At 49.1% G+C, this 21,135-nt stretch overlaps 2 protein-coding genes across 4 annotated transcripts; both read left to right on the top strand.

The window, feature by feature from the left end:
- Window positions 1–1,170: 1,170 nt before the first annotated feature.
- On the top strand, window positions 1,171–7,265 carry NRAS (NRAS proto-oncogene, GTPase). Of its 2 annotated transcripts, none has more exons than XM_064173935.1 (5): window positions 1,171–1,365; window positions 1,898–2,076; window positions 2,520–2,679; window positions 3,417–3,540; window positions 3,808–4,042. In XM_064173935.1, the coding sequence occupies exons 1-4, from the start codon at window positions 1,255–1,257 to the stop codon at window positions 3,534–3,536; spliced, it is 570 nt and encodes a 189-aa protein (XP_064030005.1). In that variant the 5' UTR covers window positions 1,171–1,254; the 3' UTR covers window positions 3,537–3,540; window positions 3,808–4,042. The 2 variants fall into 2 exon arrangements, with proteins under 2 accessions (XP_064030005.1, XP_064030004.1); XM_064173934.1 differs by lacking the exon at window positions 3,808–4,042 and adding an exon at window positions 4,179–7,265 and having other exon boundaries at window positions 1,172–1,365.
- A 3,378-nt stretch (window positions 7,266–10,643) lies between these two features.
- On the top strand, window positions 10,644–21,077 carry AMPD1 (adenosine monophosphate deaminase 1). 2 transcript variants are annotated; one of them, XM_064173933.1, is made up of 15 exons: window positions 10,644–10,679; window positions 13,843–14,015; window positions 14,505–14,670; window positions 15,997–16,159; window positions 16,376–16,595; window positions 17,019–17,148; window positions 17,426–17,620; window positions 17,846–17,977; window positions 18,073–18,236; window positions 18,359–18,485; window positions 18,923–19,086; window positions 19,466–19,586; window positions 20,044–20,217; window positions 20,416–20,526; window positions 20,688–21,077. In XM_064173933.1, exons 1-15 carry the CDS (start codon window positions 10,644–10,646, stop codon window positions 20,841–20,843), a joined length of 2,232 nt encoding a protein of 743 aa, XP_064030003.1. In that variant the 3' UTR covers window positions 20,844–21,077. The 2 variants fall into 2 exon arrangements, with proteins under 2 accessions (XP_064030003.1, XP_064030002.1); XM_064173932.1 differs by lacking the exon at window positions 10,644–10,679 and having other exon boundaries at window positions 15,997–16,131; window positions 16,312–16,595.
- Window positions 21,078–21,135: the final 58 nt, after the last annotated feature.

Raw genomic sequence — 21,135 nt, 5'->3', positions numbered from 1 at the left:
CATTTAACGCAACTGGTAACTGCAAATCTACATTGCCTATGTGAGTAAACATTATAGACAGCTCTACTCTGGTAGACCCTTATGGAATTCTGCACCACAGTTCTCTAGGATTTTCTCTTTGTTATTTTGGCCGAGGTATTGCTCTGCCTTAGTGCTCAATTGTGTTGTTTTTCCTTCCGCGCGGAAGTCTCGCGTCAGCTGGAGTCTGCTTAATTTCTGAGGACCATATGAGGGTGGAATAAAACTTTATATGAAAGCTGTAGCAACATTTAAAAGAACTTCAGTTGATGGCCAAATTTGCAGTGTTTTCCTATTTCATTTGACTCGACTCCTTTAACCAGCAAAGCTCCTAGAACTCGGCGAATGCCTCTGGAGTAGACTTCGTTTCTGTGGCGTTCTGGAACGTGTGCAGTGCAGAATTTCATGAGGCTGAGGTGTGCCATCAGTGTGGTAATTTAAATATATTTAAAACAATGCACAAATCTGCTGCTGCTTAGAACACTGCAGCTTCTAAACCCAGTTTCTTTTTCTGATTTAAATTTAAGAAGAAAGAAGTTGTGCCTGAAGTGAATACTTTTTTTTTTTCTCTTCTTCTTTGCAGCCAGCACCCAGTGTACTGTAAAAGAATAAATACTTAGGCTTTCCATAGCTGTATTGAGACTTTCATCAAGGTGAAATAGTTGATGTCTGTGTGCTTTTTCCCCTCCCTTCCCCTGCCCCCTCCCTCCATTTCCCCAGTCACACCTTATCAAGCAAGAAAACTGAATGATTGGTCTAAGTATTACTTTAACCAAAAAAGATCAGGAGTTCCTTTCTTTGAATAGAGGGCAGTACTGTGGTTTATTTGTTTTGTTTTGGGTTTTTTTTTTTTGGGGGGGGGGGGGGGGGTTGTGTTTGGGGGTTTTTTTTGTTGGTTTCTTTTGGTTGGCTTTTTTTTCTCATGTTACCTCTATTCTCAATTTAGGGTTTTCTTCTCGGGGAGATGCATTATCTTTGTAAAACAAACATTGCTTTCTCCAATTTTTTCTGTTAATGGCAAAGAATGGAAATAGAATAAAGTTTTACTGATTTTGAGAAACGCCTGCCCCTGGCCTGCCTCTTCCTTCCCGCGGCGGCGCTTCCGGCGGCGCCTGATGACGCAGCCCCGGGCCGGAAGCCGGAAGGCTCTGGGGAGGGAGTTCCGCGGGAGCGGCGGGCGGGGGCTGGCGGCGGCCTGAGCTGCGCCGCGCTCCGCCCGAGGCCGCCGTGGGGGCCATGACCGAGTACAAGCTGGTGGTGGTGGGGGCCGGCGGCGTCGGCAAGAGCGCGCTGACCATCCAGCTCATCCAGAACCACTTCGTGGACGAATACGACCCCACCATCGAGGTGAGCCCGGAGGCCACGGCCCGGCCGCCGGTGGGGTGTGTGCGGGGAGGCTTCGGGCGGGAGCGGGGTGTGAGGCGAAGCGGATTGACTGAATTACTTGGCGGGGGGGGGGCGGACTGAAGCAGGCAGGTGTGAAACCAGAGCGCGCAGGACAATGGTGGGAGCGTTCTGAAGCCTGCTTGCAGAGCTCCTCTAGAAGGCAGCCAACAATGGCAACCCGCGTCAGAGGCTGCAGGTTTTACTCCTGCTGTAGGAGTTAGATTTGTAACCTTTGTTCTTCTGGCTGCCATTTGAGGAATTCCTTGTGACGAACAGGACTTTGTTTTGTGTTTGAGTCAGTGACATTGAGGCAGTTCAGAGTTAAGGTTTTAAGTGCTGCTACGCCTAGGTAGAGCTGCCTTTTCCTGGGGAGCTGGGTTAGAAAAGCTCCTCTGGGCCACACTCTTCTTTTGTAGTGTGATATTTGTTTCTTTAATGATGCCTAAGGTGGAAAGCAGTAGTGCAGTGCATCAACTGGCTCCTATGTTTGCAGGATTCGTACAGAAAGCAGGTTGTCATCGATGGGGAGACCTGCTTGTTGGACATCCTGGACACGGCAGGGCAGGAGGAGTACAGTGCCATGCGTGACCAGTACATGAGAACGGGAGAAGGCTTCCTCTGCGTGTTTGCCATTAACAACAGTAAATCGTTTGCTGACATCAACCTTTACAGGTATGAGCTGCAGCTTTACCACAGGGAGAGAAGACTGGAAAGGGCATCAAGCCCAGTGCAGATTAATAGACAAATATTAAATCTCCCACTTCTTTCAGGAAGTTTTTCAATCTTACCTGCATTTTTGGTCAACAGGTTGTTAGTGGCGAGTGGGACAGTTATCTGGGTTGTGTTAATCAGATGATATTTAGAGCATACAGAATGGGATTTAAGTAAATGGATCAGAAGGCAAATCCATCAGAGTAGATTTATAGATGGAGTAAAAGATGGAGTGTATGAAGTCCTTAGACTTACTGCTGTAGGTTAGGATGTGTGGAGTTCTGCCCAGCTTTAATCCAGATTTTTGTAGCACAATATTGTTTAAATATTGGACTAAAGCAGCTTTGATATTTAGAAAACAATCTCTAACTTTTTCTTTTAAATTACTATTGGTCTTTTTAAAGAGAACAGATCAAGAGAGTGAAAGATTCAGATGATGTGCCAATGGTGCTAGTTGGGAATAAGTGTGATTTGCCCACAAGAACAGTAGACACAAAACAGGCTCAAGAATTAGCTAAAAGCTATGGAATCCCCTTCATAGAGACATCTGCTAAAACAAGACAGGTAAGATGCTTCTGTTCTTGGTCTGTCTGCTTCGTGTATGCGAAGTACAGAATGGTTTAATGTTTCCCATATATTTCTTAATCCATTTGCAATTCTTAGCTTTTGATTCCCCATACAAACAGGACTCTCTTAAGCTAAGTATCACAGGTCTAGGCCAACAGGCAAACCACTTCAGATTTTCTCTCAAGTGGGTCATGCTTGTAAAAAGAAAAGGGATTTTTATCTGCTCTTCATGAGAAATGGTCAGGCTGTAGTTAGCCCAGACCCATTTGGTTTTCTTGGCTCCTTAATGAAGGCCACTTGTGAGATGATGTTTACAGGAAGAATTTCCCACGCTGGTCTAATGGACATTTGAGAGCTGCATTGAATGTGTGACTGTCCAGCCAGCCTGTGTTCTGCCTGCACCTGTGGAATGCTGCAGGTATTATGCAGTAACCAGGAAACTGTCAAGTGGAGGTGACTGTTTCAGTAGCTCATTTTCTGCAAGGAACCTCTCTGCAGTTAGAATTTGCCTGGCTTCTTTTCATGGCTGTTAGCTTGGGTGCTTGCCTCAGAGGAAGAGTGGGGAGTGGAAGTTTGAAGTGCTGGTTTCTTCCTCCGAACTGTGGGGCAAGTTGGCTACTGCTGTTCCTGTAGAAGTCTGTCTTTGACATACGTTAAGGGATTTTGTGATCGAAAGAGCAGTAAACTCAGAAGTTTCAGGGAAGAAAATACTTTCCTGGATCATTTGCATTCAGGGTGTGGAAGATGCTTTTTACACGCTGGTGCGAGAGATCCGGCAGTACCGGATGAAAAAGCTCAACAGCAACGAAGATGGAAACCAAGGCTGTATGGGACTGTCCTGCGTTGTGATGTGAGGAGGTGAGCTGTCATTTCTTCATTGTCTGGATGTCTTTTAATTGCTGATAAGCTTGGCTTATACTAGCTGCTGCAGGTGGTTGTTCTTCCTGATTTACAACCCATCAATACCCAGAAAATAGGAAAAAAAAAGATAACTTTTCCAGAACTTCTTTACCTCTAAGTAGGTAGCAAAGCTTAAGAAAAGGAAATTCTGTTCATAGCAGCCTGTAGCCTGTGGATTTCCACTGGACTGATAATTGTGTGATTTCTCTATATCATCCTTGCCAGAGTCTCCTTCCTTTGGGAAACCATTTTGATTGTTTGGAAAATGTGTCATTTCTATCTTGTACACAAGAAACAGCTGAACTAGAGAGAGGAGTGTGCACAGTTCTGCAGTTGCCATTTGCTGATGATTGACTGACTTCTGCACAGCTCGCCTTGAGCTGTGCTCCTCTGGAAGATGCACTCTGTGAACCTTAACCAAATAAAATAATATGAGTCATGAAATTTTTGAGTTCCCCAACTGAGTGAAATTCTTTGCCAGTTGCCTAAAAGATGTTGCTCACTACTCTGAAAACAGCTAGACCAGTTCAGGACTTGTACTGCACATCCATCACAGAGCTGGACAGCAGCTAACTGGAGGTGCCTTTCTGTTCCAGATGCCAAGAATACCTGGTTCAGATGTAGCTGCTGGACAAGTCTCGATGCTGCTGTATTGCGTCTCATGCTGATGCCCTGCAGTATTGTGGTGCCAGTGACCAGGATCTTGGTACCAGTTAACTAGCACAAGGTCCTTTCCTGTGCTCCATCTGAAGAGAACATCTATGGCATCTACCTCCTTGCTCAGCTGTCGGAGCAGTCGCATCTCTGGCTGGACTGGGATTCTTTGCTCACTGTTATCTGGCTTTGTTCAAGAAGAAAACCAGTCACAAGAAAAGTGAACCATAGAGACTAAATGCTGTGAAAACGATGACGCTTTACCTCTAGAGTAAAAGCTAGAAGTGATGTTTGTCCCCTCTGTGTTGGATTCTGATTTGTGGTGCTTTCAAAGGAGTGGCAGTAATCGTTACTTGGCAGGTTAATGTCAGGAATGATTTTGCCACCACAAATGCTCCTGTCCCCTCTCGGATTGGTATCTGCTCTCTGCGTATTTACAACCTGCCCTTTGTGCCAGAAGTACCACTTAACTTTTCTGTAATAAAAAGGAGATATCTTTCCTAACTCAAGTGCCTGTTTGCTACGAAGATATGAAGCTGTCCCCTGCTCCCTTGGGTGGAGGAAAACCCCAAGGACTGGAATTTCTTGGGAGCTCATTGTCTTAAGCAGGCAAATCCTGTGTGGATGGTATCTTTACCTGACAGGACACTAAATCAGGAATTTGTAGGCTGGAAGATCCAGCAGGCACTTGTAAGGCTGTTGAACTAGGGAGAGGGACATTCTGCATCTGGTTTTTACTTTCTTGTAGGTAGAACTGTTAATGTTCTCTACTGTTGTTCTGCAGCATTCAGATCTCTTCCAACTTGGACCAAATTAGTCAGCTGTTCATTTCTAACTGCCAACATTTAAGGGCAGCTTCTCAATAGTTGATCTGGTAACTGGAGGTGAGTTAGTTTGAACAGCTGTTACTCTGTAACTTGCAAATTACTCTCTTTTGAATTATTTTCTCACCACCAGACTGTAAACATAGTCTCTTCAAAATGGCTTTCAGTAAAATGTAGCTGGAGGGTCTCCTTGTCAGGGGAGCAGTGTGGGGTTTTAGCTGACTGCAGCTGGTGCAGTGGTTGTTAGGACATAGTATACCCTGACTGAGGGGAGAAAGCAGGCAGCTCTGACAAGACTGAGACAGCTTCTGCTGGTGGTGTCATTGCCTACTGAGGCAGGAAGTGAGTTCTTTGATGACTGCAGAAGTGTGTGACACTGATGGGAATTCTGGGCTTGTTCTGACAGCCTTGGAGTGGAACAGAATTACTGCATAAGCTGTGTGAGTTCTTCCTAGAAGAGAACATTGTCACCATCTATTGTTGGAACATCAGTGTGGTCACTGTTGCAAAAACCTACCAGTGTGCCTCAGAATTGTGTCCTTACGCTGCTGGGACTGGATTCTGCTCTGTGTGCTCAAGTGTCCCACAGCAAAGCTGAGCTCCCAGTTGCTATCCGATGGAAGAGTAATGAGCCCTCAGCCAACAGAGGGAGCGTTCAGCCAGGCTGCTGAGACTGGCAGCAGCAGGATTGTTAAGGGGTTTCATTTTGGTTTGTTGGTGTCAGAGTCAAGCATCTTAATTTAGACTTCTCCATTTCAAATGGCATTAAAAATCAGTAAATAGTGCGAGAAGAAAACGTTCTTTTTAGTGTTGCTTTCTTCACTATTTGCATTGTTAATTTTCCTCTTGGCATGAGGAGAACCAATCTGACTCATGTTTTCTTCTTTAGCCATGGTAGTCCTAAGAACTTTTTGCCATTTATTTGACCTTTGACTGATGTGTGACACTGATAAGACTTAAACCCACAATACTTTTAACTAAAGCTTTCTTTTCCAGCGCCATACACAGTGATGGGCATGATTAAGGATAACTATAGAGAGTTTCTTTCCTGGCAAGCAGGGCTGCAGCATTCAGAGCATGACTGCCTGCAGCCTGTGGCAGTAAGAAGCCTTTTGCAGCTGGCATTTGATGTTTGAAGGGTGCATGGTCAAGTGTGGAAAATTGCTTCTTTGGGATGGAAGTTCATGGTAATCATTCTCTGCATTACAAGGCATTAAAAATGTGCTCACTGCAACTCCCAAAGTTGTGAGTTGTCAGAATTGTGTGGGAACTCACAAATGTAGCTCTCTGCATTCTCTCCAGTGTTCCCTTTTGTCTTGGTCTGTATAAAATCTTAAAAGGGAGGAAGGCCTGGCATAGTTAGGTCAAGCCTCTGTGTCAACTGTGGAACCTTAGAGGGGGATGCATCAGCTTTTAGGATGCTGCAGAGCTGAGGTGGACAGGCAGTCCTCCCATCTGCATGATTGCAGTCTCAAATGTAGCAAATGATACAAAATCAAGGTGTTGTGCTAGTCATGAGTAGGAAGTGTATGGCTGGACTTCATTTCTAGCTGGCTGCATAAGAGGACCTTGATTTGGGTGGCAACTGGAGAGAGAATTGTGTGGAAAGAACTTTGGGAACGTTTAGAAGATAGGCACAATTTTTCTGCACAAGACAAGTCCCTGGAAAAGGTTTTGTAGATTTAGTCCAAATGTAACTGAGAACTACCAGCACAGCACCGTGTTAGTGCCAAGCTAACTTTACTATCCTGCCTGGGAGGAACAGGCATAACCAGCTTCTTGTTGCTAGAAAACAGCCTTGTTACTGTCAGTGTCCCCACTCCGTGGTCTCATTCAAACAACAGCACTCCAATGCTCTTCTTGTCACAAAGGAGGACTTTGGGGAGCAACAGTGATGCTTAAAACATCGTTTTTAGTGCAGTTCAGTGATAGAATTGGATTTTGAGCAACTTCAAGCCTAAGGGGGGAAGGAGAGTAGTGGAAGCTCAAATTTACCTTCTGATCCTGTCTGTGGTCCTCCTTTACTCCATAAGCCTTGAGTGACTGTGTATAACCTCCAGGATGGTAGGGAACTGTTGGGTTCTGGACTTCTTAAACAAGGGCTAATTTGTGGTTACTTTGTATAATTCTTTGCATCTCTTCTGGTTTGAAGTAAATTATTTTGCTTCTTAACTTTTTTTTTTAAAGAATAAACTTGGAATTGTTTGGTTGTTTCTGTTGTGGTAGTGATCTGGGCATGGGATCCACAGCTGGCTGGCAGAAAGCTTATCACGGTGCTCTCTGCCTTCTCTCTGGGATTTAGATTTACAAAGAGTGTCACTTCTGTAACATGGCATGAACTGCTGAATCCTATGCATCCCCTGTGGCATGAACAAGCACTGAGAGTGGCTTTGAGATGTGCCATAGGCTTGCCCCAGAGTCCACTTTCCACCAGTCTCTGCTGTGCCATATACACTGAATTTGTGGTGAGTCTGTATTTGCAGTGGAGCCTCCCTCATAATTCTGGTGCCTTTGCCCATTCAAAGAATGCTTGAGTCAAAGGTGGAGGGGAGATTTTTTCACTTGCTATTCCAAGAGTGAAATCAGCTATTGAATTATTGCTGTGGCAAAAGACTTCTCTGGCTTTTGTTGAATTAGGTCTCCTAAAATAATTCCCTTTTGGTCTTCCTCCTGCAATATGGCAAATGGTGCTGGACCATGCAGTCCTCAAATGCTCCTCAAACACTCTTAGGCCTCTAGAACTCAGAACCCAATTCTGGTTTCTGTGCAAGGAACTTTTAAAACATGCTCTTAGGAACAGAGGTGTAAAGCTCATTGCACTGTGTAGCTGCAGAAGTTGCTGCCTCTTCCAAAGAGATTCAGGAGTCGTCCAGATGGGTGCTTAGTGAGGGCTTTCTTGGCTGATTAGGAAAGCCTTCCCCCAATGTGGTTGCTACCCAGAACCATCTTTTCCTGCAAACTAGTTCACACCTGAGGGACCTGCTGATTTCTGCTGCAGACAGCCACAGAGCCCATGAGGAATCTGTGAAGGCTGTGACTAATGGGGGGAGAGAAGAACTTGGTGAGGCTCTTAGTGCAAGATGGTGGTGGTAAAAGCATAGCACCTCAAGTAGTGCCCTTTTGAGGGTCTACATGATACACTCTGTTCAAATACTTTCAGTCTTCAGGAGTTGCAAACATTTTTCTAGCACAACTTGGCCCTAGGCTTCTACCTGGCCAGCTCCCCCTGTGACCTGGCTGCTCTGGATGGTGTCAGACAGACGACGCTGGCAGATGTCTGGCAGGTTTGGCCATTCTCCTTTGACAAGACTTGGGTGGAATGAAGGCAGCTCGAAGAGAAGTGTGGGGGTTTAGAGCCACCCTGAAGCCTCTGCGTGTGAATCACTGCTTTTGCTGCTGAAAATGAGTGGGAAGATGACTTGTTTGTATTCAGGGCTTCAGCCTTAAGAGGCTGGAGATCTAACTTTAGCACAGCATACCCACGCTGGACTCGTATTTCTACCGCAGACCCAACTAAGTTGACCCTGTGATTTGAAAAGCTAGAGGATCAAGAGGTCTTTTGAGGCTGATGACCTCTGCACTTGAAAGGTTATTTTTGGTTTCATATGTGAATCTCAAGACCTTGATATAACCAGGAAGGTTGAAGGCACATAGAGTACCTGTGGGAGAGTAAACAAGCAGAAATCAGTTCTTCTTGACCTCAAATAAAATGGTGAAAGTAGTGCTGGGGCCTCACAAACTGGGACATGAATGAGAAGAAAAATCATTTGGAAATTGAAAACTACTCTCAGCATGAGAGAGGAGACCAGATACTGGAGCTCAAGGCTGTAACAGCATCCCAGCTTTGCCCTGTTGGCTGCACCTCTGCTTCTTGTGGAGGGAAATCAACTTTATGCTCTTGGGAATGTATCTGGGGAGTAGGACTGAAACTTAAGCTATGGAGGGTTTCTGAGTTGTAACCCAGCATGTCTGGAATTTGTGCATATCCAATAAAGGTCTTTCAGAGAGAGTTTCTGGATCCTCTGGAAATTACCTCACCTGGAGCTGCTGCTCCAGGCCTCAGCTCATCTGACTGTTCTTTCTAGCTCTGTACCTTACACAAGTGACTCATTCCAGCTATCCTTCTGGACAAGTTCTTTTCATAGCTGTTCCTCCACACTAGCACAGGAAGCCCTGGCATAGAATCCTAGAATTAAGTTGGAAAATGCCTGAGATCACAGAGTCTGACCATCAGCCTAAGACCCCCATGGGCATTAAACCACATCCTGAAGTGCCATGTCCACACCTTTTTGGAGCACCTCACATGTTCCTTAGTCCTCGTGCCTAGCTCCACGTTGTCTTTTCCATGGGTGTTCCCTTCCACATTATGACCAAAGTTACCTTCTAAATCAGTACCAAGACTGCAGGCTCTAGTCTCAATGTTCTGCTTGCCTTGCCATGATTTCAGTGCACTTTTTCAACTCCATCAAGAAGTGAAGTAGAAACAGGAAAAGACTCTTTCAAATCAAAACTATTGCATCCTTCTGACCTGTTTGGGCTTGCTGCTTCCCACCAGGAAGCTGAGTCAGAAGCTCAGTTACCTCTGCAACATACAGGCCACTACACATTCTGGCCATTTGCTTCAGCTGGCAGCTGTTTCCCAACTTCATGTCAGAGGTCTGAAGCAGCAGTACCCAAATCCTAAAGGACTCAGTACAGCTCCTGATGCCTGTATGCTAGTAAAAGAAATCTATTTAAAACAAGCCAAGAGGACTTCCCAAACTGCTCCTCTGCTTTGCCAGATCCAACCCACAATGTGTAGCTTAAGGGATGAGTTTTTTGCCATGCTGGTCTCTGTAAGATACCTCCTAGTAATGACTTGCACCTACAGAACTGAACATCACCTCCCTATTGATTAATTTTTATACAGGCAGCTCTTTAGGAATAAAATGCAGCCCCTTGCAGTTTCCTTTTGTTTGCATGATTCAGAAAAGCTCAGGATTAAAATGCAGCCCTTCACAGTTTCCTTTTGTTTGCTTGATCGAGCTGGGTAGATGAGAGGAAATCTGTGCAGCTCCTGCTGCTAAAATCCAGTCTCGCAAGCAGACTCTCAGGAGAAATCTCTGCCCAGCACACTGCTTGATGAGAACACATCATTAGTGCTTATCCACCACGCTGGTCCTGATGGAAATACAGCCCTGTGCCTTAGGGATCTCCTTTAAACCACTGCTGCACCACAGAACACATCTGCTTGGTCTCTCTCAAAAGATTGACTTCTAGAGTCCACTTCAGACAGGTGCAGCTGTCCCATGAAGAAGCTATGGGGCCAGGCAACAGGTGGAACTCTGCTGGATGTAAAATGAAAGCCTAACTGAAAAAGAATATTATTTTGAGCCCTGCCTTCACCTGTTTCAATGTAAGTGCCTGTAGTTGCACTTTAAATAGTCTTACAGTTGATCTCCCTTCTCCTTATAGAGCAGGAGAGTCTAATTACAGGGAGGGGAAAGCAGTAAAATTAGTGTGGGGCTGTTGTGCAGTCAGTCAGCCACTTGTGCTCTGTTACTAGCAGGCTGTTACTTGAGGCTCTGCAAACCTGCTGCAAAGATGTCACGGGTGAAAATTCCAGGTAGGTCTGAAAACGTAGTGAGACAAGGAGCCATAGGGCAGGTTCCTTAGCCTGCAGCCTCTCAGATTTTTTGACATGGTGTCTTTGTGGTCCAGGAGACCTTGCTGTGGACTTTCAGCATTTTTCTTCCTGCTTGGTGACATTTTTGATAGTGCAGCAAAGAAACAGCATTACTGTTTTAACCTTGCTTGGCTTGTACTGAAGAGCAATAACTGTCCCTCCTGCAGCATAGTGTAGACTTTAGTGATACCATGTGGAAGGCATCCAAGGTATTCCAGCAGTCTTTGGTCAACCTGGCTAAGCTCAGAAGATGTGGAGTGCTGTAGTCCTAAGGAGATATGGGGCAGAAGCTGGGCAGCAGGAGCAAGGGCAGCCAGGTTTGCAGAGGGACATGTGACTGCTGTTGCAGAGGCCTGAAGAGTATCAGCACCAAACAGTTCAGATAAAGCACATTTAGGTCTGCAGGGCTGTGGTGTGTGGCAGGCACTACCCTAGCACGTGGAGCCACTATTAAAGCTTGGCCCTGCAACGTCGGTAGGAGTTTGTTGACCTTCATGAGTGCAATTTTCATCCACTAAGGAGATAAGAAGTCAAACTGGATGTTTCTGAGATGTGGAGTTTGCAGCTGAATATGTGGAGTTCAGATGCCAGGAGCACCTTCCACAGCTGGTGATGCCAGAGCTGTAGTCTGAATGTTCTGCATCAGGTAGAAAGGGCTTGAGTTGTACCCCCAAAATGTTGATACTGCTCTCTATGACCAGGAGAATGAAGACCTGTGGAACTGCAGTGTCTCAGCTGTCTGCTCCTGCTAGTGAAGAAGTGGAGATGTGCCCATAAGGCAGCAGGAGGATGACCATCCATCCTGATCTTCACAAAGGAAGACAAGTCATGGGCAACAACCAGCAGAGCAACCCCAGTGCTCACTAAAACTCTGCTTTCTTGCTCAGGCAGAAGAATGCTGCTTTGCCCTCCTAAGTTGTCCCTATTTTCTTCTGCATCCCTAGGCACAGGCATAAGAAGAGACCTTCCAAGACAGCTCAGTTTTATTAGACAAGAAAGTATCTGTTAGCTGCTTGTAGTGTTGGCTGAGGTGATCTGGGCTCTAGAAAATGCTATTCCCCTTGGACAGCTGCTGTAAGGCAGAAGTGCTGCCAAGAGCCTCAGGTTGGATGGCATCTGCAGGATGCCACCAAGGCTCTATTGTGGCATAGCCAGCACTGTGTCTTGTACAAAGTGCCAAGTGCTGTGCCTCCTAAAGGGGAAGGCTTTGGCTACACTTCTACTTTACTAATGCCTTCAGTCACTGACGTGAAAATCAGGCCAAAAGGCTCAGATTTTAAGAGCTGACCACATCTGGGTTTATTCTATTTCTGTTCTGTCTCAAACAGCACAAGGCCAAGGTGAGTCTTGCTCCACTTCTCTGTGTTCTGCTGCCTGACTGCCTAGACAAGGTCACTGCAAACAGCAGACACATGAGCATGGTGATCTTCCAGCAGATGCTCTTTCTCAGCAGTGCCAGCTGTGCCCTGCAGTGTTTCCTGGAACGCTTTCAGCTTTTTGGTCCTCTGATATATGAGGCTGCTCTTTGTTAAATACTGTCCTAGCACCCCTGAGCTCCTGCTTAGGAGATCTTTTTCTAGTGGAGTTCCTTCCTCTGTGGCAGGAAGTGAAACATGTTGCAATTTCCCTTACACCTATTCAGGCCTTTGTTGGCTTATTGGTTGGTTCTTGTTTTTCCATCATTTCCCCCCCTTTTAACAGAAAGCCTAAAGTAACTTCTAAAGGCAGTGGGTAAAGTAGTTTCTTCTGAAGAAGGTGTGTTTGACCTGTGAGGGGACAGATCCTCCTTTAAAATCCACAGTATGGTGTCTCTACCACCTTCTTTGTGCTTTATGTTTGCTGAAGCTTTATGTGCCAGCAGAAAACCTTTCTTGCTGAGACACTCATCCTCTCACAGTCAGCAATAATGGGATAGTGCAACCCCCCCCAGCATTTTGCCTTTTAAGATCTTGGGCCCCACTGATGATGCAGCAGCTCTTCCCCAGTGAGCAGCTTTTGTTCCTGAAATCCTGGTTGTGACATTGCACTGCTGAGAAATGGAGCCAGCACCAGAGTTTTCCCATGTGTTCGTAGCTCAGCACAAGCCCTTTTGCCCTGCCACATCACAGCAGGGAAAGGAAGCTCCTGAGTTATCCTCCCCAGGCCCTATTAACCCACAGCTAGGTCCTTGGAACTGCAAATTCAGGGCTAGAGGTTTTGATCCCCTGACACCCTGCTGAGGGGGGAAATGGCCAGGCTCTTGCACTGAAAATCTCCCATCGCTCTGGCACACTTCTGCCGTGCACATCACTCCTTTCTGCCTTGGTCCTCTCCTGCTTGTCTGACCTCACTGGTCCCTACCATGGCTTGTCTGTCATGTCAGAGGTGTGGTCCATTCTTCAGCATCAATCCCCACTATACTTCCTGGTGATCTGCCAGCTGCTGGGAAAACCTGCTTGCTGCTGTGCAAATGTGTGCTTCCAGGAGATGAGGCCAGAAGAGCAACATCTGTTGGCAGAAGGTTTTTAACCTTCTTTCTCCCCCTTCATGAAGCTCTAGCCAGCCTTGTGTCAGTGGCAACTTTCATAGGACCACAGAAGCTGGCACCTTTGCAGCATGCTGTGTGTGGTGGGCTGAGAGAAGCCTACTCCACATGATGGTTCCCAGGCTAGAAGCTCTTGAGCTGCTCTGTGACAGCAGGAACTGAGTGCTGGGGATGCCAGCTCTGTCCTCTCCATCTTTGTCCTGACTGGATGCCTTGTGGACCAAGTGGGTCTAGGGCTGAGTTGTAAGGACTCTGCCAATCTTCTCCTCTTCTCTGCGGGAAGAGGAGCTCTTAGAAGTGCTCTTGCCAAGGACTGGCTCCTTTCTAGGCCTTTCTGCACTAGCCTTGGGCTGTGTGTTGTTTGTATGGGGAGTGTCCAGGTATGGCTCCAGTCCACTCTGTGTGCCCCAAGCTCTGGTGATTGTTGGAGATTTTGGAGGTTGCTCAGAGTCTTCCAGGCAGCATGGAGGTGCAGGTGCCATAAGGAAATGACATCTGAGCATTCAGCTGACTCCAAGGGGCACCTGCTCGTTAGGGTGTCTGGGAACCAGATGCCTGTGTGACCCTGTACTCTGCTCCTTCTCCTTGCAGAGATGGATGAGGCAATTCGCTTCTTGGCGGAGAAAGTCTTTGCCTCTGAGGTGAAAGATGAGGAGGTCAGGCAAGAGATATCTCCTTTTGATGTGGAAGAGATCTGCCCCATCTCCCTCCAGGAAATGAGGGTGCACATGATGCTTCAGGAGAGATCTACCACACAAGAAAAGCGGTGAGCAACAACCAGGGCAGGTGGGGCAAGGAGAGGAGCATTGTCTGCACATCCCCAGCTACAGCATGGAAAATGCAGGGGGAACATAAATTAAAGCCTGTGCAAACTGCTCCTCACACCTGTGTGATAAATCCTTGGTAATACCAGGGCATCTCTCAGGTATTTTGGGGTTTCTTCTCCAACTGTTCCCACTGATGGGCAGAAAGACACCTTTGACCTGTTCCCTGAGTGCCAGCACAGAGCTGCTGGAGAGGGAGACACTGAGACCTTGCTCTGGAAAGGTTTAACTTCCAGAGACCTTGCTTGAAAATCTGTGGCTACTTTGTGTGTAGTGGCTCCTGCTCTTGGTGTATCTGTTTAAGGTGCTCAGAGAGCACCAGTGAGCTGATTCCCATTGTGCACAGCTGCGACATGGCTGTGCTCCTGGCTCTGCACTGGCACGTGTCCATGGAGTCAGGGCTGTCTGCCTGAGGCTTCCCCCCCCGGCAGGAAGAAGCGTCTGCTCCGAAGTCAGACAATTGCTTTTGCGGTCCCGGGGGCTCAGAAGACTACAACCACACCGACCACTGTTGAGGAGGCCATCTCTACCTCCCCCCTGTATCAGACCGTGCCTGACTTCCAGCGGGTGCAGATCACAGGGGATTATGCCTCTGGGGTAGGTACTTGCATGCCTATACCCATCCCCATGCTAACTGCCACCTCCTGTAGTCCCTGCCTGTCCTTCAGTAGTACCCAGTGAGTGTCACAGGAGTCTGTACCAGGCACCGTGGGGACAGTCTGTGTCTTCCAACTGAGTCTGTCTCATGGGCATTTGATGGTGCCCTGCTGTGTTCCTGGAGGATCTGGAGCTGAATTCCTTAGCAGGAGTCTGTGGGGTGCTGCATGCTTCCCACAGGATTCTCCAGGGAGGGCAGAGGGGAGGGCATGACAAGGTGAGCTGTGTTCATCCTCTGGCAGCCTGCTCCTGCTTGCACACTGCTGCGGCTGAGATCTGTGCACAGCACAGGTTCCTAGAACGTTGAGATTGGCAGGGATCTCTGGAGGTCTTCTGGTCCAGCACCCACACTAAAGCAGAGTCACCTAGAGCCAGTTGACCAGGACTGCCATCACATCCTGTGCTAATTCCTCTTCCTTCTCCTGCACAGTCTCCTATTACATTTGTGCTCCTTCTGAGATATTTCTGGTAGGTTGCTCCATCCTGGGCTGAACCAGGCTGCTCAGCCTGAGCTGTCAGCAGAGGAAGTTAGGAGAAGCTGAAAGTCCTTCCATGCACAGGCACATTTCTTCTGCCGTGACTGTAGCCAGCTGCAAGTGCTGCATGGTATTCTCCCATGCTGCTCCAGTGTGACTTTGCCTGCCCTTGCCTCTTGACTGCCCAAAACACTTGCCTCTGCAGTAAATCAAACATCCTTGACACATTGGCTCAGTGTATGTTGTTGGTCCTGCTTCAGTTTCAGCCTGGGCTCCAAAAATAGCTTTTAGTGGTTTGTCCAGGCCTGGCTTCCATTTCAATGCCAGCTACAGTTCACAGCAAGGAATGTAAGCAGGAATGACAGCTGGAATTGATTCTGGTGTGAGGAACTTCCCTTTGCCACCTCTGAGACTCTGTCTACCATCCCTGCTTTACCCTGCTCAGGCAGAGTGGTGGGAGGGGATGATGAAATGTGCATGGAGAGATTTAGACTAGAGATTAGGAAGAAATTCTTTACAGAGAGGGTGGTGAGACACTGGAACAGGTTGCTCAGCAAAGTTGTGGATGCCCACTCCTGAGAAGTGTTCAAAGCCAGGTTGGAAGTAGCCTTGAGCAACCTGGGCTAGTGGAAGGTGGACTAAGATGATCTTCAAGGTCCCTTCCAACCCAAACCATTCTATGATCTTGCTGTCAACAGAGCTGCTCTGTTCATGTCTCAGTGCACCAGGGTATCTCTTTGGAGGCTAGGTTCCAGCTGTGCGGTTGCATTCAGCAACAATCCTCTTGCAGGTGACAATAGAAGATTTTGAAGTTGCCTGCAAAGGCCTCTACCGTGCCCTGTGCATCCGGGAGAAGTACCTGCAGCAGTCCCTGCAGAGGTTCCCCAGGACCCCGTCGCGGTACCTGCGCACCATCGAAGGGGAGGTCTGGAGGCCAAGTGATGCTGGCCCAGGTACGTCTGAGCCCTGCAGGGTTTTCCTCTCTGGCTTCAGCATGAGGTGGGCAAGGGGCAGAAAAGGGTTCTAGAAGTGCACCCTAGGAGTATCAGTTGCCCAGACCTCCTCTTCAGTGTCAGAGTGTTGGGGCTGTCCCTGCCTGGAAGAGACGAGCAGGACTCTGGGGATTTGGCTGGCAGCCTGTACCTCATGGTGCTCTCCTTTTGGCCCAGTGTTCACTCCACCAGTGAAGGATGGACAGGATCCCTTCGAAACTGAGAGTCTCCCAGAGGACCTGGGATACCACATACAAATGAAGGATGGAGTAATTTACATCTATGAAGACAAGGCAGCAGCTGGTAGAAATGAGCCAAAGGATCTGTCCTACCCCAGCCTCGAGAACTTCATCAATGACATGAACTTCCTCTTGGCCCTGACTGCACAGGGGCCTGTGTAAGTGCACAGCCCAGCACTGCTGGGTGCAGCTGAAGAGGTCCAGCCTCAGCAGGCAGAGGGAGGACAGAGCAGAGCCAGGGTTGCCTTCTCTTCTTGGGAGGAGGGAGGAACCTGCTGGTGACATATTTGCAGCCAACTGATTGCCAGAGTAGCCTCAGCCCTTGTCAGCCATCTTGACTGGGATCTTAAGTAAGGTCAGCATTCAGGGGTTGGAGACACACCCTGCAGGTATGCTCACATCTGGCCAGGCCTCCCTTCGAAGCTCTGCAGTAGAGCCAGGAGGAGCACCTTAGGAAACAAGGCTAGGCCAGCATGAGCTCCTCCACCTCAGGAGAAGCTGCATCCCTGTGTTGGGCAGACCATGCCCCTGTGTGATGGGGTAAGGACTCCAGTCACAGTTCTTCCCTCTGCTTTCACTAGTAAGACCTACACTCATCGGCGCCTGAAGTTCCTCTTATCCAAGTTCCAAGTGCATGAAATGCTGAATGAGATGGAGGAGATGAAGGAGCTGAAGAACAACCCCCACCGGGACTTCTACAACTGCCGGAAGGTAAATGGCAAAGCTCACAGCCCCACTGACTCTGAAGGTGACCTTGCACCTTCCCCTCCCTGGGAACTGGACTGGAGGCAAGTCTGTGGCATCTACATTGTTCCTGCTAATGGGATGGTGCAGGCTGGGCTGCTCTTGGCCTAGGCCTGTTGTGTTCTTCTGTTGGCCTGAGCCCTGATTGCCACACAACTTGGGTTCATCCCAAGTGACCTCTCTGTGATGATGCTACCTGAGCATCCCAACTTGAAGCTAGATAGCTGCCTCTCTGGTTTCTCAGGTGGACACACACATCCATGCTGCAGCCTGCATGAACCAGAAGCATCTTCTGCGTTTCATCAAGAAATCATACTACATGGACGCCGACCGTGTTGTTTATGATGCCCAGGGCACACGGCTCACCCTGAAACAGCTTTACCAGAAACTCAATCTGCACCCCTATGACCTGACAGTGGATTCCCTGGATGTTCATGCTGTAAGTGATAGAGCATTTACTGCAGGGCCACTCTCAGGTTACTCTCATCCACCCCTGCGGTCCCGGTTTTCCCCTCCCTGTGTAGCCATGCTGTGTTAGTGTTTACAGCAGGTTGTAGCAGCTCCTGGCTTTCCCATTTTGGGGTTGTTTGGATCAGTCCCTGCTTCTAGGAATGCTTGGCCCCTGCACGCACCTGCAGTTTGCCCTTGACCCTCCGTGCTGCAGGGGCGGCAGACGTTTCACCGCTTCGACAAGTTCAATGCCAAGTACAACCCGGTGGGGGCCAGCGAGCTGCGAGACCTCTACCTGAAGACAGAGAACGCCATCAACGGCGAGTACTTTGCTACCATCATCAAGGTGAGAGCAGCGGGGAGGAGAGGGCAGTTAAGAGATGATGCTGCTGTGCCCAGGGGCTGAAGAGTCCCCTTCCAACTGCTGGTTCTGATTTGCAGGAGGTTGGCTCCGATCTGGAGGATGCCAAGTACCAGTACGCGGAGCCTCGCCTCTCAATCTATGGGAGGTCAGCTGAGGAGTGGCACAAGCTTGCCAACTGGTTCAACATGCATCGAGTCTATTCCCCCAACATAAAGTGGATGATCCAAGTACCCAGGATTTAGTATGTGCCATGGGTCTGAGGCAGCACAGTGCCTTACCCCTCATCTTTTATCCTAGAGTGATTATGGGCACGGTGAGCCACGTTGCACCTCTGCTGGCAACTAACCCTGTTTCTGCCCACAGTGATGTGTTCAGGTCTAAGAATTTTCTCCCACACTTTGGGAAGATGCTGGAAAACATCTTTGTTCCTGTGTTTGAGGCGACTCTCAACCCTCAAGCTCACAAAGAGCTGAGTGTCTTCCTACGCCACGTGAGTAGCACCTGATGTCAGGGTGTGCTGTGCACTCATATTCCTGTCTGCACACAACAGGCTCCTGGCCCTGGCGTGGAAAATGTCAGCAGTGGACTTGTGGCTCTACTGCCACATTCTGGGAAAAGGGAGGGGTTGTCCAGAAGTGCTGGGAGGGGTCAGACTCCCTGAGCTGGCTGCTGTGGCTGTAAGTCACGCTGCCCACTCGCCCCTGGAGAAGTGGTTTGTTGTGAGCTTTATTTCTAGCTCTTGGCAGAGCTTGGAAGTTTGAGAGGAGTAAGGTCTGCAGCCTTGCCTCTGCCTCTGCTCTTAGATGGTGCATGGTACAGGCTACAGCTGGGCTATGGCAAGCTGCAGTGGGCAGGATGAGCCACCCTACGTGGGCATGATAATGTGGGGAGCTTTGAGGTGCAGCTTTTTTGTTATTTGCCAAGCAGATCACTGGCTTCGACAGCGTGGATGATGAATCCAAGCACAGTGGACACATGTTCAGTACTAAAAGCCCAAAGCCAGAGGAGTGGACTTCTGAGAAGAACCCATCCTACACTTACTATATATACTATATGTATGCCAACATCTGTGTGCTTAACAACCTACGCAGGTGAGGCCCAGGATCTGCTAAGGGGCCTGTGATGGGCTGGCAGGAGGGAGGCTGTCTCATGAGTTGTCTTAGCTCTCTGATTGTGCTTGTGGAAGAAGTAGGGCCCTCTTTGCTCTGCCAGCAATGTATTTTGGAGCTTCATGTCCTAGAGCAAAGCAGTAGGAAGTGTGATGGACTTCAGTGAAAACTCTGGGACTGCAGACATTGCATCTATTGTGTGCACAGAGGAGAAAAGCAAACTAGTCATGTGCTCCTAGGTCAAGCTGGATTCTTTGGGATCCACTGGTGCAGGCAGAGCTGGACCTGAAGTTGGGGAATCTTGCATTGCATGCCACCTAACCATGCTGCTTGCCTGCTCAGCTTCCTTCTATGTGTTTAGGCAGCGTGGTATGAACACGTTCCTCTTCCGTCCACACTGCGGGGAAGCTGGGGCCATCACACATCTGCTTACAGCCTTCATGACAGCAGACAACATCTCCCATGGTCTCAACCTCAAGAAGGTAAGTGGAGGAGTCTTGATGCAGAGCAGCCCAGGCATGGCAAGGAGGACACGTTCACAGCTGGCCTCTACTGTCACTGCCAGCTAATTGTGCCTCTGCTTTAGACTGACACAGCTTGGCTTCAGGCAGATGTTACATGGTTCTCTGGGTTTCTCCAGGCATATCTGAGGATGTAGCTGAGAAATATATTCAGATTTCAGGGGTTCAGTCAGTGACAAGTCTGTGAAGCTGTGTCTGTTATCACTGGAGCAAACTGAGTTCTGAAATCACACAGCTTTGAGCTTGCTTGGGCTCTGGTGCTCCATGTGGGCCCTAGGGGATCTCTTGCCCCCCTCTTGTACACACAAGCTCTCTGCACCAGACTTCCTGGCTGGGGTATGGGGCTGAAGTGACCCTGGAGAGGTAGGGGGACACAACAACTTTATCCCTAACCTGGCAACTCTGTTCATCTTTGCAGAGCCCGGTGTTGCAGTATCTCTACTTCCTCGCCCAAGTTCCCATTGCTATGTCCCCGCTCAGCAACAACAGCCTCTTCCTGGAGTATGCAAAGAGTCCACTGCCTGACTTCCACCAGAAGGGTCTCATGGTCTCCCTTTCTACAGATGACCCCATGCAGTTTCATTTCACCAAGGTACGGTGTGAGCTGATCACCTCCTGTCTGCAAGCACCAGGGCTGGGACTGTGTGGGCCTCATTTCTCAGGGAAGCCAGCAGCATGTGCAGAGGGTGCAGCATTGTGCAGAGGGTGCAGCATTGTGCAGAGGGTGCAGCATGCTGCGCCCCTGGCAGCGGCAGGAGCTGGTGGCCGCTAACACAGCCTGTGGCTGCAGGAGCCCCTGATGGAGGAGTACGCCATTGCTGCTCAGGTCTTCAAGCTCAGCACCTGCGACATGTGTGAAATTGCCAGGAACAGCGTCCTGCAGTGTGGCCTGTCCCATGAGGTAGGAGCCTTTCAGGGAAGGGCGACTCGGCTCGGCCCTGCCTGCCGCGGTCCCTCCTGCGAAAGCGGACAGTGCCGCGGCTGGGACCTGCCTCCAGCGCTTTCCTCGGGTGCTGCACGCAGCGCTCTTGAGGTCTGCGCCGCCGTCCTCGTCTCTGGCAGGATAAAGTCAAGTTCCTGGGTGAAAACTACCTGGAGGAAGGGCCCGAAGGCAACGATATCCGGAAGACGAACGTGGCTCAGATCCGCGTCGCCTACCGCTACGAGACCTGGTGCTACGAGCTCAACCTCATCGTCGAGGGCCTGAAAAACGACTAGGCGTGGGGACGGACGCTGGGGTCTCGGGCCAGCGCCCAGCAGCGCGCCGGGCCAGGCGTTGCGGGAGCCGCGCCGGGAGCCGGGCGCGGCAGCGGAGGGCGCGCATTAAAAGGCGGTGTGCGAGCAGCCGGCAGCGGAGGGCGCGCATTAAAAGGCGGTGTGCGAGCAGCCGGCAGCGGAGGGCGCGCATTAAAAGGCGGTGTGCGAGCAGCCGGCAGCGGAGGGCGCGCATTAAAAGGCGGTGTGCCGAGAAGCCGGCGGCGGGGGGCGCGCATTAGAAGGCGGTGTGCGG

This window comes from Pogoniulus pusillus, chromosome 39 (genome assembly GCF_015220805.1).
Source record: "Pogoniulus pusillus isolate bPogPus1 chromosome 39, bPogPus1.pri, whole genome shotgun sequence".
In the NCBI taxonomy this organism is placed as follows: Eukaryota; Metazoa; Chordata; class Aves; order Piciformes; family Lybiidae; genus Pogoniulus; species Pogoniulus pusillus.
Note: the sequence above shows the minus strand (reverse complement) of the source record. Positions and strands in the feature narration are given on the sequence as shown.

Bases quoted from the DNA above. Each gene is read 5' to 3' on its own strand.
- NRAS (XM_064173934.1), top strand. From the start codon at position 1,255: ATGACCGAGTACAAGCTGGTGGTGGTGGGGGCCGGCGGCGTCGGCAAG. The intron at 1,366-1,897 runs GTGAGCCCGGAG...CTATGTTTGCAG, and splicing joins AATACGACCCCACCATCGAG to GATTCGTACAGAAAGCAGGT. The intron at 2,077-2,519 runs GTATGAGCTGCA...GTCTTTTTAAAG, and splicing joins GCTGACATCAACCTTTACAG to AGAACAGATCAAGAGAGTGA.
- AMPD1 (XM_064173933.1), top strand. From the start codon at position 10,644: ATGTCACGGGTGAAAATTCCAGGTAGGTCTGAAAAC. The intron at 16,160-16,375 runs GTACGTCTGAGC...CTTTTGGCCCAG, and splicing joins GCCAAGTGATGCTGGCCCAG to TGTTCACTCCACCAGTGAAG. The intron at 16,596-17,018 runs GTAAGTGCACAG...TGCTTTCACTAG, and splicing joins CTGACTGCACAGGGGCCTGT to TAAGACCTACACTCATCGGC.